The sequence below is a fragment of the Eschrichtius robustus genome, chromosome 2 (assembly GCF_028021215.1).
Source record: "Eschrichtius robustus isolate mEscRob2 chromosome 2, mEscRob2.pri, whole genome shotgun sequence".
Taxonomy (NCBI): domain Eukaryota; kingdom Metazoa; phylum Chordata; class Mammalia; order Artiodactyla; family Eschrichtiidae; genus Eschrichtius; species Eschrichtius robustus.
The window spans coordinates 176,546,765-176,561,907 of NC_090825.1; the positions used below are offsets into that span (position 1 = coordinate 176,546,765).

The 15,143-nt window shown below is 49.9% G+C and overlaps 2 protein-coding genes across 2 annotated transcripts in view; one reads left to right on the forward strand and one right to left on the reverse strand.

Annotated features, from left to right (window-relative positions):
• The window catches only part of ATCAY (ATCAY kinesin light chain interacting caytaxin), a 31,551-nt gene extending 28,322 nt beyond the window's left edge, over window positions 1–3,229 (reverse strand). Inside the window, exon 1 of the mRNA XM_068535000.1 lies at window positions 3,153–3,229. Coding sequence (XP_068391101.1) covers window positions 3,153–3,229 — 77 coding nt within the window. The remainder of the gene's footprint in view (window positions 1–3,152) is intronic.
• Window positions 3,230–5,622: 2,393 nt separating this feature from the next.
• Window positions 5,623–15,143, forward strand: part of ZFR2 (zinc finger RNA binding protein 2) — a 49,379-nt gene continuing 39,858 nt past the window's right edge. The window contains exons 1-2 of the mRNA XM_068535001.1: window positions 5,623–5,823; window positions 11,992–12,068. Of these exons, the coding sequence (XP_068391102.1) occupies window positions 5,623–5,823; window positions 11,992–12,068 (278 nt within the window). The remainder of the gene's footprint in view (window positions 5,824–11,991; window positions 12,069–15,143) is intronic.

The window sequence follows — 15,143 nt, forward strand, 5'->3', positions numbered from 1 at the left end:
TCATCGCGGTGCGCGGGCCTCTCACTATCGCGGCCTCTCTTGTGGAGCACAGGCTCCAGACGCGCAGGCTCAGCAGCCGTGGCTCACGGGCCCAGTTGCTCCGCGGCATGTGGGATCCTCCCAGACCAGGGCTCGAACCCATGTCCCCTGCATTGGCAGGCAGACTCTCAACCACTGCACCACCAGGGAAGCCCCCTCATCGAATTCTTGTGACAACTTCGGGAGCCAGGAATGACTGTCCCTATTTTACAGATAGGAAAACTGAGGCACAAAGATGCTCGAAGAGCTGCCCAAGGTGGGCAAGCGAGCCCACTGGAGAATTGGAATCTGAACCCACGGCTGTCCGGTTCCACAGCTCGTGCCCTCTTTGTTCCGCTGTGTTGCTTGAAATAAAATTAGAGTGAGCAAGGTGAGTCCTGTGCTGTCATCAGAGAATTTTTTTATGTCCAGGAAGGGTTGGGGTTTGCCACCCGGGCAGACAGGGTTGAATCGAAGGTTCTCAATGTCCAGACCGAGGGACGCTTTGGTCTCAGACAGGGGCCAGAGTTCACGGGACCACAGGGTAAGTGATGCTGACACTGGTTGGAGACGCCCCCAAACCCCAGGTGTTTGGTGCTGGAAGGAACCCACAGAGATCATCCCATCTGTTTCCACCCTTTCCATGGGAGGAAACATATCTCCCATGCCGGGAACGAGGGACAGCTCCCCAAGGCGGCTCTTGCCCATTCTGGAGCATTCCTAGCCACATCAGGAGCCCCTGACAAAAACAGTCCTTAATTTGCCCAAACTGCCAGGTCCGGGTGTCATGAGACCCCTTTCTACAAATCCAGGCATCAGCACGCCTTGTATTGAGTTAAAGAGAAAGACTTACAAGAGGGAGTGTAGAACGAAGAACATTTTAACAGTGAGAGAACAGGAGGTCGGCTCCAATGAAGTCGCCGTCTCTTTCCCGAAATACTTGCCTTCCTGAAGACAACGGTACTGCGCAGACAAGAGAGTCTCGTCTACTCTGAGGCGGGGCATCTATTGCTTTATTTATTTATTTTTAATTTTGTTTATTTTTGGCTGCGTTGCTGCGTGCGGGCTTTCTCTAGTTGTGGTGAGCGGGGGCTACTCTTCGTTGCGGTGCACGGGCTTCTCATTGAGGTGGCTTCTCTTGCTGTGGAGCATGGGCTCTAGGCACATGGGCTTCAGTAGTTGCAGTATGCGGGCTCAGTAGTTGTGGCACGTGGGCTCTAGAGCACAGGCTCAGTAGTTGTGGTGCACAGGCTCAGTAGTTGGGGCTCGTGGGCTCTAGAGCACTGGCTCAGTAGTTGTGGCGCATGGGTTTAGTTGCTCCATGGCATGTGGGATCTTCCCGGACCAGGCATCGAACCTGTGTCCCTGGCATTGGTAGGCGATTCTTAACCACTGCACCACCAGGGAAGTCCCCATCTATCGCTTTAAGAATCATAAGGATGTGTGTGAAACATCGACACTGAAAATGACTAGACTGGAGAGAGGGCTAAAGATTCTCAAATGAGGGGGTGATGCCCTTGACATCACAGCTTCTCCTGGGACAGGTCGACAGGAAGCTCCAGATCTCCCCCCATCAGCCCATTTTGTTTTTGAATGGGCCGGCTGGCCGTACAAAGCATGCACAGATTGGACCATTTGAGTCCAAAGAGTCTACTTTAGACTCAAACCTGCATCCCTTTCATGCCTGTCCATCATCCTTGTTCTGCCCTGGGCACCCTCACCGACTGAGATTATCTGGAGCTGGAGATCCTTTCCAAATTCTCTTTTCCAGGGTGAATATGCCCAGTCCCTTTGACTCTTCCTTCCTAGATGGTTATGCAACTAACTCTTGGACATCATCTCCTGTGGCTAAACTCCTTGCATTAAAGTGGGAGGGAGAGGGAATTCCCTGGTGATCCAGTGGTTAGGACTCCACACTTTCACTGCCATGGGCACGGATTCGATCCCCAGTTGGGGAACTAAGATCCTAAGATCCTGCAAGCTGGCCAAAAAAAAAAAGTGGGAGGGAGATGAGCAGTTGCATCCAGCCAACGAATTAAGGGGAGCCTGTGCTGACTATATTTTCTCTTACCCAACGCCTCGCCAGAGGAGAATACAGAGAGACAAGTATCTCAGCAGTGGGCACGCACAGCTTGCTTCCTACAATTTTGAATTCGTACCAATGACCGTCATCCATTCACCCAATATCCACTGAGCATCAGCTGTATGCCTGTGATCAAATCAAAGGCCCCTGCTCTCGTGGGTTCCATGGCGGGGAACAGACTGTAAACAAGTATGTGAAATACTCAGCATATTCGATCGTATGAAGCCCGGGCGCCTAGAGCCCCTGCTCCGCAACAAGAGAAGCCACTGCAATGAGAAGCCCGCGCACCGCAACGAAGAGTAGCCCCCGCTCGCCGCAACTAGAGAAAGCCTGCGCGCAGCAATGAAGACCCAATGCAGCCAAAAATAAATAAATTAATTAAAAATAAAAACAACAACAACACAACACATATGTATTTTCTTACGAATCTAGACAAAGAAGTAAGTCTGAAATCAGTTTCACCGGCAGGGCTGGTTCCTCCTGGAGACTCTGGGGGAGAATCTGTTTCCGTGCCTTTTGTTTTGTTTTGTTTTCTTTTGTTTTGTTTTGGCTGCGCCGGGTCTTAGTTGCGGCACGCGGGATCTTCATTGCCACGTGCGGGATCTTTAGCTGTGGCATGAGGGATCTAGCTCCCTGAACAGGGATCGAACCCGGGCCCCCTGCATTAGGAGCACAGAGTCTTAACCACTGAACCGCCAGAGAAGTCCCTGCCCCAGGGCTTTTAAGGGGTATGACAGGGTCCCTCTGGCTGCTGCAGGTAAAAACACGCTGTTACCTGAATTCATGGGAACCCAGGTAAGAATATTGTAACAGCCCATGAGATGGTTTTAGAAGAATGTTTAGAATTCTTGTGATAGTGTGGGAATGGGAGCTATTTAGGCACTTTGGGCAGGGATGGGCGGGGGAGGGAGGTGGGAAATCAATCTTAAATAATTCAGCAAATATCAATTATGCGCTTGGCCCGGTCAACTGGGGTGTCTCTGCCTCACACCTGGGAGCAGCGTCTGGGCCACCCCTTCCATGTCTGACACGCACACCTAGGGAGCTGTACCTGGGCAGAGTTTCGTCCTGCCATTCTTCCTTCACATCCACATTTTCCATCCGGAGCGTGGCTTCAGTGGTCCCCATGGGAGCTGGGAAGAGGCACCGACTTGAAGCAAGTCCTGAATCCTGAAGGAGGGCAGTGGATGGAGGTTTTACTGGACAATCATCATAACGACAATTCCCCACTCACACACAGAACTTCAGAGATGGATCTGCAAAGAGCTCTTGTGTCCATTGTCTTATTGAATCATCTTCCAGCCCCATGAGGCTTCTCCGTTTCACCAGTGAGAAAACAGAGGCATAGAAAGCTGAACACCCATGTGGGTCTGGAGTTTGAAACCAAAGGAGGGGTTGAGCCTCCAGCTAAAAGCACCGCCCCCCCTTTGAAGCTCTGAAATCCATCCTCTGCATGGTTCACCATCCTTCCCTTACCTTGGACTTCAACTAGGAAGCAATAAATCCAGTTAAAGTCATTTACACTAAATGACTGATATAATTAAGCTTCCTTGCTGGGACTGACATTCAGACAAGACCTGGTTAACGCCAACCCACCTCTATCTGCTCCAGCCCACCTGTCCTGTCCCCTCCCCTCCCCTCCCCCAGTGAAGAAGCAAGTCCTGACAACCTGACCCTAGGACTGAAAAAGGAAGTGCAGAAAGTGCCTGGGGCTGGAAATCAGGATCATCATTTTCACCAACCACAAAATGCCAGTTTTGTTTTTATAGTTGCGAGGAACCAGCTGGGGGCAAGGATTGGGTGGGAGGCAGCACTCTAGGTGGGGCTTAAGTGCTGGGCTGTCTGCGAGTGTGGTGAGAACTGCCGAGTGGGACTGAATTTGGGTCTACCCTGGGGCATGGCAGACTTCCCCTGTCTCAGTTTCCCTGCCTGTAAATGAAAGAATTGGTCTAGAAAGGGTCTCTATGATCCCTTTGGGCATAAACCCCAGGATCTTATGACTCAACTAATAGTACAGGTTCTGAGCTTTTAAGCCAGTGGTTCTCAACTGGCGGTGATTCTGCCTTCCCCCACCAGATATTTGGCAATGTTTGGAGGCATTTTTGGCTGTCACAAGTGCGGGGGTGGGGGGGGGGAGGAGGGCGGTGTGCTACTGACATCAAGTGGGTGGAGACCAGGGATGTTGCTCAGTGCTTTCCAGTGCCCCAGATGGTACCCCATGACCAAGAATGATCCGGCCCCAAATGTTCATAGATCCGAGATTGAGAAGTTGTCATCCTCACTTGCCAGCACCTAAGGTCCCGCCTCCAGCCCCTCCCCCCTCCCCACTCGATGCGGCTGCCCCTCTAGAGCTGGTGGGTGGCTCTTAGTTTGGGTGTGTCTTCCAGAGCCCCTCGCTGGACCTAAGCCCCTGTGGATGGAGGGTCTGCATTTGGGATTGGGGCTCAGAGGGAGCCGGAGACAGGTGAGGGCTAGGCAGGGGGGACGGGATGTCTGAAATTCGACCCTCCCCCACTTCAGTGAGAGTTTCTCACTCCATTCTTGTCACTGCCCTGAATGTCGTCATTCATTCATGGAGGAGGGACAGTAAGACGCAGTACGGAAAACAGAGAGAGAGAGAGAGATGTCTTCCTGATGCCGTGGGCAACAACTGCCCAGGAACTTACTGCAAGGGAAAGTTCCCATCGATGGAAATTCATTTCCTTTCTGAAGGGAGTGGCCTTTGCGTCTGTTTTCCTTATCCTGAGCTGGGTGTGACCTCAGCCCCCAGAAAGGACCACCCACCTCCACCCCACCCACAGCTGAGACTGGGGCCACACATGTTGGCCCAACGATCCTCTAAATGAGGGGTGTGTGTGGGTGACCGCAGGGCCCTGGACGCTCCCGCCCTCTGATCCCGACTTCACGCTCGAGGACGGCAAATAAGGCAGCGACGGGAAGCTGAGAAGCGTTCCTTCCCGCTATGGTGCTGAATTATCAGCACATACAAGTTCAGACAGAGGAGGAGGAATCTCTGTCTTCAACCGTTTCCCTTCCTCCCCACCCCATAGGCAAGCTTTTACGTACACATCTATCAAATCCTATTCCAAATCCGCTCACGGTGTTATAAATAGGAAATGCACAGAGGTGGGACGTGTACATTTCGGTCTCTCAGGAAGCGTCCCAGAGAGGGGCTGAGGGTTTGAGCCGCCTCATCTCTAAGCACGTCCCGGAAATGGTGCAATCCTCTGCCATCCAGGTGAACGGTGGGCATGGGAGGTGAACTGTGGGTGTGTGTGTGGGGCGGATGCTTTTCTCAGCGTGGGGTAAAATGTAAGTGGTAGCATCCCAAGAATCACAAGACCCTGGTTCTCTGCTCCCACCCGCCCCATCTGCCAGAAGGGGGTTTGTAGCAGCAGATACCTGCGGACAGTCTTCCTCGGCAGGGCGGAGAGAAAGAAAGTGGATTCAGCTCCGCGTGAGTCCCGGCTACCTCCGCGGCCTCTCCCGGTTACGCGCAAACAAAGAAGAGCCTTGGGCGGATGCAGCCGGGCATCCCTCGCCTTCGGAGCGTCCGAGGAAGATGCGCTCAGGCGCGGACTCCGCATCCAAGGAAGGTCACCCAGGGCAACGCGACGGGCGCGGATGGGCGCTTTTGTCCACGGGTGGGAAACAGCTTGCAGTCAGCAGTCGGCTCCCCCTCGCTCGGCTGCGGCTGCGTCCCTGGTCCTCGTGCCTCCGAGGTATTTTCTTCTTGCCAGCTTGCAGCTGGCGGAGGCTCGGCTTCCTTAAGACAGTTAATTATGCTGCTTTTGTGTGCAGGGTGGGTGGATGGGGGCAGGGCTGACCAAAAAGCACAGCCCCCTGCCAGAATCGGTGCTCTCCATTGGCTGAGAGGGGAGCATTTCCAAGAGCCTCGCCAGGGGCAGAAGCGGAAATGATTTCCTGATGGCGCATCACAGATTTAAAAACAAAACAAGGAACAAATAAATAAGTGGCAGCGATGGCCTCATTCCTTAGATTAAGAGGGAGGGAGGAAATAATATCCTCATGGACCCGTTTCATGGGTCCCTCAGCCGACCACTTACGATGAGCCATGTGCCGAAGACCGGCCTGGGTGCTGGGGAGACAGAACCTTCTCAGACACATTCGCTCGGGGCCTCCGAGGGAAAGGCGCCCCCTGCAGGTGTGCGTGCGTTAACCCCGCCCTGGAAGACCATAGAATGGTATAGAGTTAAGAATGCACCCTCTGAAATCAAACCATAAGTGGATTGGGACACTGGCTCAGCCACTAGCTGGGGACTTGGTTGGGTAAGTGATCATACTTCCTGGACCTCAGTTTCCTCATCTGTGAAATGGAAACATCAGGGTACTGGCCTTTCGGCATTTAATGAGGTGATGCAGGGAGGGTGCTTGGCACAGTGCCGCAGCATGAGAAAAGTTCTATGCGTGTTTCTTGCTGTTGCTGTTTTTATTTTTAGACTGGTAGCAGGTTGAATGGTGCCCCCCCACCCCACACCAAAGATATGTCCATGTCCTAACCCCTGGAACTTGTGAATGTGACCTTATTTGGAAAAAAGGGTCTTTGCAGATGGAATTAAGTTAAGGATCTCCAGATGAGATCATCCTGGATTTAAGATGTGCCCTAAATCCCATGATAAGTGACTTCATAAGAGAAGAGAAGGGGGGGGGCACATCATGTGAGATCAGGATGATGCATCGACAAGCCAAGGAATATGGAAGGTTGCCAGTGACCACCGGAAGCTGGAGAGGCACCAAATGGATTCTCCCTCACAGCCCCCAGAAGGAGCCAACCCTGCCAATACCTTGATTTCAGACTTCTGGCCTCCAAAACTGTGAGAGAGAGAGAAAAAAAAAAGCTATCATTTTGAGCCACCTAGTTCATGGTACTTTGTTATGGCAGCCACAGGAAACTAATATCAATACATGATCCTAAGTAGGAATGGATGCCTGTTGTTACCTCCTGTCCCTCTTAATCACTGTGATGGTTTTCACCTGTTCTGTGAACACATCAGGCTCATTCCCACCACAGGGCCTTTGCACAAGCTGCTCCCTCTGCCAGGTATGCTCTTCCCCCAGATGTTTGCATTATTCAGGTGTCAGCTCACAAGTAATCTCCTCAGAGAGGCCTTTCCTAATCTCACCGCCTACCTTGCCTCTCACTCCGTCATTTTCCATCCCGTTATCTAGTCTGACTTGTTTTTCAGTGTTATTTTTTTTTCTTTTTTACAGTGGTAAAATACACATAATGTAAAATTTACCATTTTAAACATTTGAAAGTGTATAGTTCAGTGACATTAAGTACATTCAGTGTTGTGCCACCATCACCACTGTCTAGTTCCTGAACTTTTTCATCACCCCAAATGGAAACCCCGACCCATTAAGCAGTCTCTTACTTCTCCCTTCCCAGCCCCTGGCAACCACTAATCCAGTTTCTGTCTCTGTGGATTTGCCTGTTCTGGATATTTCATATAAATGGAATAATCTACTATGCCATCTTTTGTGTCTGGCTTCTCTCACTGAGCATCATTTTTCAAGGATCATCCACATTGTGGTGTGTGTCAGTGCTTCATTCATTTTTATGGCTGAATCATATATTTCATTGTATGCGTGTGCCACTTTTTGTTTATTCATTCACCAGTGGATAAACAAAAAGTGTTTCTACATTTTGGCTGTTGTGAATAGTGCTGCTATGAACATGGGTGTACATGGATTTATTTGAATCCCTGTTTTCAGTTCTTTGGGGTATATACCTGGGAGTGGCGATGCTGGGTCATACACTAATTCTATGTTTATGGTATTGAGGAGGCTGATGAGTCTTTTTTCATAACACTTACCACTATTTGAGATTATTTACTTGTTTCTTTGTTTATTCTAGGACCCCCCCCCATTGGAATAGAAATTTCAAAAGAGACTTGGTTGGTTTTGTACACTGTAATGTGCCAGGGCAGTAGCACGCAGCACAAAGGAGATGTTCGGGAAATGCAGGTAGATTGCACAGACGATGGCTCCCCGTGCGGGTCTCAGACAACAATCTATTCACGTGGCTACCCCACTCACTGCATCAGGGTCGGTGCCCCTGCAAGCCAAAGGCATAAAGGCAACCTCCCCACAGCAGGGAAGGAGAGCCCAGAGACTCCAGCACAAGATCTGGACTTTGCACCTCTTGGCTGGAGGACGTGGAGCTCTGGGAAGAGACACTGAGCGGGAAATCCAGGTTCGTTCTAGTACTGGGCACTGGGGTCCGAAACGTGAGTAAGACTTTGCTTTCGTAGAACTCCCACTCGGAGAAGCAGATATGGGCAAGGGAGTCTGCGCTGACGTCTTTGGAGCAGAGTGGCTTGGGGGGCACATGGGGAGATTTCTCAGAGTGGGGCAGGGGTGGTGACCGAGTGGGTTGGGCGCTGAGGAGTGAGTTGGAGTTGGATGGATGAAGAAGGGGGAGAAAAGCATTTGGAACCGAAGGACATTTGTAAAGCAGCAGCTCTTCCTCCCTGAGAGCGCGCTGGGAGCTGTCCGTGGTGCTGCAGCCCGCCACCGAGCCGCTGCATGAACCAAGATTGGCTCTCGTCTGGTTTATCGTTAATGGTGGTTATATATATTAATATATACGCATAACATAAAGTTTGCCATTCTAATCATTTTTAAATGTGAAGTTCAGTGGCATTAATTCCATTCACAATGTGTAACCATCCCCACCATCCATCTCCAGAACTTTCTCATCTTCCCAAATCGAAACTCTGTCCCCATGAAACACTAACTCCCCATCTCCATTCCCCCAGAATGTAAGTTTCTTGAGATCAGAGATGTTTCCTTTTGTCATTGCTATATCTTTAATCCCTAGACCAGTGGTTCTCACCTGTGGGCGATTTTACCCCCCATGGGACATTTGGTAATGTCTGGGGACATTTTTGGTTATCATGACTTGGGGGATGGAGGTGATTCTGGCATCGAGTGGGTAAAGACCAGAGATACTGCTCAACACCCTACAATGCACAGGACAGCCCCTTCCCCAAGAGAATTATCTGGTCTGAAATATCAACGGTGCGGGCGTTCAGAAACCCTGCCCTAGAAGAATACCTGAAACGAAGTTAGTCCTCAGTGAAGTTTGTTGAGGCAATGAAATTACTAAACCTCCTTGAATCTCCTTTTCCTGATTTGCAAAGGGGATTCATACAAATACATTTGATCCTCATTATTCACGGTATTTGTAAATTTGCCTACTGGCTGAAATTTATTTGTAACCCCCAAGATCAATACTCATGGTGCTTCCAGGGTCATTTGTAGACAACACAGAGAAGTGAAAAAATCTGAGTGCTGGTTGTGCATGTGCTGTCAGCTGAGGTTGAACCAGATGATGTTTATTCCAGCCTAGGCTGTAAACAACTGTCCTTTTTTGGGTCTATTTAGTGCCGTGCTTTAAACATTTTTGTGCATTTTTTGGTGACTTGGCTATTTACAATGGCCCCCACACATGGTGCTGGAGTGCTGTCTAGTGTTTGTTAGCACAAGAAGGCTGTGTTGTGCCCTTATGGAGAAAATAAGCATGTTAGATAAGCTTCATTGAGGTGTGAGTTATAGTGCTCTGGAATGTGAGTTCAATATTAAGGAATCTACAATGTATATTAAATAAGAAGCCTTTAAACAAAACAACACACATAACACAAGGTTATGTATTGATCAGTTGATGAAAATGTTGTGACCAGAGGCTCGCAGGAACCTAACCCTGTATTTCCCCTAGGAGTAATGGGTCAGTATTTTGCTATTTCAGTGTTTGCAGCAACTTTACAGAACAGAGCTGCTGCCAATAACGAGAATCAACTATACCTACTTCTGAGGGCTATTGTGAGGACTAGATAAGATTATGCATGTGAAGCATTTAGCACAATGCTTATAGCAAATAACAGGAAAAAAAGATATTATGCAATCCAGAGAAAACATCAAAACAGACCTGCTTTTGTAAAAGGCATGCAGCCTGGGTTATCTAGTTAGAGCTTCAGGGAATTGGAGGGAGGCCATGTGTAATTACCATGCTGGACTTCAGCCAGGGCATGGCAGGAGAGCTGCGTTTGCCAGACGCACTAGATTGTTCCTTGTGGCCACACATGGTCATTAAGACACAAATGGAAGAATGCCATCCACTAAATCACCCATACGGCTTTCCTTGGCACCCTGGGCTTGCCATGGTTTCCATCCAAGAATTAACTAGCCCTGTGCCTGCTTAAAAGGGTGGCAAAAGAACAGCACCCCACCACGGTTGGTAAATGTACTCTTTTTTTTTGCCTTTAAAAAATTAATTTAAAAAATTGAAATAATTGTAGATTCACATGGGGTTGTAAAAAATCACACAGAGAGATCCCATGTACCCTTTTCCACCATGTTACCCAATGGTAACATCTTGCAAAATTATAGTATAATGCAATAGCACTATTGCTTTTGATACAGTCAAGATATGGAACATTTCAGTCACCACAGGATCTCTCATGTTGCCCTTTTATAGCTACTCCCACTACCCATTACCCCCTCCCCATGTCCTTAACCCCTGGAAATCACAAATATGTTCTCCATTTCTATGATTTTTGACCTTTCAAGAATTTTATGTAAATGGAACTTTTCCCACTCAGCATAATTCTCTAGAGCTTTATTCAAGTTGTGGTATGTATCAAGAGTTTATGCCTTTTTATTGCTGAGTAATATTCCATTTATAGGAAATGCCCAGAACTGGCAAATCCATAGAGACAGAAAGCAAACTAATGGTGGCCAGGGGCTGGGGTGGGGGTGGGGAAGTGACTGTTAAGGAGTTCATGGTTTATTCTTGGGTGATGAAAGTGTTCTGGAATTAGTCGTGATGGTTGCACAACTTTGTGAATATACTAAAAACCATTGAATTGCACATCTTAGTTGGGCGAATTGTATGGGACGTGAATCATATCTCAATAAATCTGTTCTTAACCAAAGACTACCTTAATTGTAATAGTTTGGTTATGATCTGCTTCCCTGAATCTAAGTTCTTGAGGACTGGTGCCATGCAGCTTACTGTTGCACCCCCCAAGATGGCCCTGCCTATAGTAAGTGGGTCAAGAAATAGCCCTCAAAATGAATTACCCTTAGAATAGGGTTTCTCCACCTTGGCACTGCTGACGTTGGTGCCAGGTCATTCTCTGTCGTGGGGGCCCTCCTGGGAACTGTGGGGCATTGAGCAGCATCCCTGGTCCCCATCCACTTGATGCCAGGAGCACCCCCAGTCGTGACAACCACAGATGTCCCCAGACACTGCCCACTGTCCTCTGGGGGCAAAACACTCCAGTTGAGAACCACTAATTTAGAGTCACTGAATTTTAGGTACTGGAGCCTTAGAAAGCTCCTCGAAAAGACTGGCACCCAGGGGTCTGCTGAAGGGACAAGCAGGACTTGGCCGTTATCAGTAGGGCCACGTTCACCCAGCCAGAAACGGTCAGCGGGGCAACCAAATCCACCCAAGGGCACAAAAAGGAAAATCACTTCCAGCCTCGAAACCCCCAAGCTGAGAGGTTAAAGGGAAGGAGGGGAATCCGGTAAGGGGCGGGGCTTGCGGCGAGGGGCGGAGCTTGAACTGAAACAGAGAGGGTCGGATCTGGGGCTCGGCGGGAAGGAGGGGGTCGAGCCAAAGACCCCGGATACTGAGCGCTCAGAGGGAAGGTGGGGGCTCCGAGCAAGGGGCGGGGCTTGCGGCGGGGAGGGATCGAGGCAAAGACACGCCCCCAGGCGCAGACTAGGAAGGGAGAAGGCGCGAGCTTCGCACGGGGGGCGGGGCCTGGGGCGCGTGGCGGGGCGCGAGCGGCACGAGGCCTGGGCGCGGGCCGGATGACGTCACGCGCCGGCGACCCCGCCCCTTCGCGCCCCCGGGTCAGCGGGCGCGCTGTGGAGGAGCCAAGATGGCGGCGAGTAACTATTACGGCTTCGCTCAGGGCGCCGGCTCGCAGTACAGGTAATGGCCCCCGCGCCGCCCGCGCTGCCCCGGCCCCGGCCTCGGCCCCGGGGAGGCCGCGGCCCCGAGTTGTAACTGTCGGGGAGAGCAGAGGGGCTCCTGACGTGGGAGAGGGCTCTGGGCTTGTCGCGGGGATGGACCTGAGGGGGCGCCGAGATCTGACGAGGGGTGGGGCTGCCTGGGAGTGTACCTGGCCGGACTGGGGGAGGGGCAAGGGCCAAGGACGGAGGGCGGGGAGGTCAAGCCTCCGGACTTGGGGTGGAGGTGGGGAGAAGATGGAGATCTGGGAGTGCACCTGGCGGGGCAGAGGGTGGAGCAGAGACCTCGGCGAGGGAGAGCGGAGTGGAGGTGGGAGGGAAGACAGCCCTGGAGGGGTTCCTGGCCAGGCAGGGGGATGTGGGGTTTGGAGGTATGAACCCTGATGCGGGGAGGGGGTGTGAGAGAACACGGAGACCTGGGAGGGTGACGGGGGGGGGGGGGTGGGGGGGAGAGGCAGAGGCATGGGGGAGGGGGATAGAGTCCTGACTGGGGGAGCGGGCAGAGACTTGAGAGGGTAGCGGTCTTGACCTGAGCGAAGTCCTGAGACCCAATAGGAGAGTGGGCACCTGGGGCTTCCGGGGGAGGGAGAACAGTAAGGAAGGGTAGAGGGACCTGGAAACTCAGTGGAGGAGGCGACTGGATATTTTAAGACCTCCTGGCAGACAGGGGCCGAGGGAAGAGCCGGGGGTGGGGGTGGGCAGGGATGGGAAGCAGCCAGGGGAAGGAGGGCTCTGTGGGTAGAGACACATGGGGTGTGTCTGTACCCCAGATGTACACACGCACATCATTCTCCAGGGCTTCTCCTTGGAGCCTGTCTGCGGTCTCAGTCCTTCAGCCTGGCACTCCAGACCAGGTCCCAGGCGGGGATGCAGGCAGAGCGGGCATCCCTGGGGGAAGGTGCCCCGCTACCCACTTTCCTTTGTCGCCCTGGTGTCACTTGCCAGCTGGTAGCCTGGCAGAACCTCCTGGGCCAGTTTCTCACAGACTGGATTCAAACTGCCCCTTAGATAACTGAGCGACAGGTGCCTGCGGCACCACGGGCCTGTTAGGGTTGTTTCATGCTCTCTTTCAGCACGTTGAAAATAGGTAAGGCTAGTGGAAAGTTAGTGCCCATCTCTCCCTCAACCCAGTTGTTGTGATGCTGCTGTGTTCTTTCCTGTGGGATCAGGAGGAATTAGGTCAGGCCTTGGAACCAGGGGTTGTGGAAACTGGGAGCGCTCTTCCTGCTTTCTGTATCCAGAGTGGTCTGAAAGGTGTAGTGTTGGCTGGTCATGGAGTTTCTGTCAGGGAAAGAATGGCTACAGAGTGTTACATACAGCGTGTTACATTTTTATGTTATCCTTCCCTGTTTCCGTCATCCTTGGTGGTACAGCATTCTTATTGCCCGTGCTTCGTTACAGCAGCAGGAGTAGGCTAGGCTGCCAGAGACCGTGCCCTTTTGGAAATGTTCTGCCCCTCTGCCTGCTTGCTGCCACTTCTTTCTTTCCTTTCTCTCTCCTTTCTGTTTCTCTTTTTTTCTCTCTTCCTCCGGTGCATTATTTAGTGAGATGCGGAAAATCACTTGAATGTTACGCTTTCTATTAAGATTACCTTCCAGAGGAGAAGTATGAGCACTTACACTGGTAAAACAGGTAATTGCGGGCCTTCAGCAGATGTTTTTGTCATTTACCTGAATTCAGGTATTTAAACACTTTGGCACAGCTCTTGTCTGGATTCTGATGACTTAGGTGATACAGTAAACACACATGTAACTAAGGATGTTAAACTACCACGAACTGAATGTCAGATTAGTCTGTGTCTTTAGAATTGTCCCCAAGGATGTGTGTTATTCCTTGAGAAAAGAGTAGATATAACTAAATCAAAAACATAGGAATCATAGCAAAATCAATTTTAGTCTCAGAAAACCTTGAAACAAGATAATCTGCGTTGTCTGAATAGTTTTAAGTTAACTAGACATTCTCTTGGGGGAAACGACTTTTGCTTGAAACCTTCAGCTGCTTTTAAAGTATATATTTCTTACATAATGTGCCATGGAAAAACTGATCAGGTAACAGATTTTGTGAGTACCAACTTTATGGACAAATACTGGACAACAGTATTTACAAAGCCCATTTCATGGATTGCCAAAGCAAAGACGACAGTTTATTTCTTAGAGGAATTTTGCATAGGTTTTTTTGGCTTTTAAAGTTGGTAACCATAGCCTTGGATAGTAATATTCCTTACATTGTCATCCATAAATAGGGTTGGAATCGGAACTGTTCTTAAATTGTTGTTCAGTAAGAATCGGATGCACACTTACTCTTGAAGTTATAAGAAAAGTTTGTAATTACTTGTAAATAATGATGATTTTCATTTATTTTACTTTAGGTGGTCTTTCAAATCTCATAAAGCTTTTTTAGACTTAGAGTTAGTGCTGCACGTGTTTAGAATTAAGGATTAATCCCATGTGGAAAATTGAATCTTACAGTGTGTTTAATTAGCACTGAATGCAGTTTTCAGTTGTGAGGCTGAGAGCTGCTCAGGAAATCCAGCAGAATTCTGTGTGAGTTAAGTCGAGTTGGTAATGAAAGCATTGAGAGCTCAGAGCTGTACGGTGGATGTCCACAGGGGTGGAACGTGACAGGCGGGCCAGATCTACTGTGATATTTCCCTTTTCTAGCAGTTTTGTCAAAATACCACCCATCTAGTGTAGCTGGCTACCTCTACCTTTGCGTTCTTGTTAAACCTAAATAAGACAGCTACTGGATTTTGGTGTAATACTTGATTTCCCATCAGGAGAAGTTCTATTTTAATAAGCTTTTGGCATAAATGTTAATAGCTGAATTCCTTCATCTGGAGAATGTTAGGAAGTTGGAAACCTGATTGGAACCCCATTGAACTCTGTTAGTGGTGGGTAACAATACAAAGTGCTGGTTACTGATCCTCTGTATTGAATAAGTCCCAAGCACTTGGTATCTCGTCCAGTCCTCCCAGTAATCCTGTGAGCTAGGTATTAATGATACCCATTTTGCTGATAAGGAAACGAAGCTCGGGGTG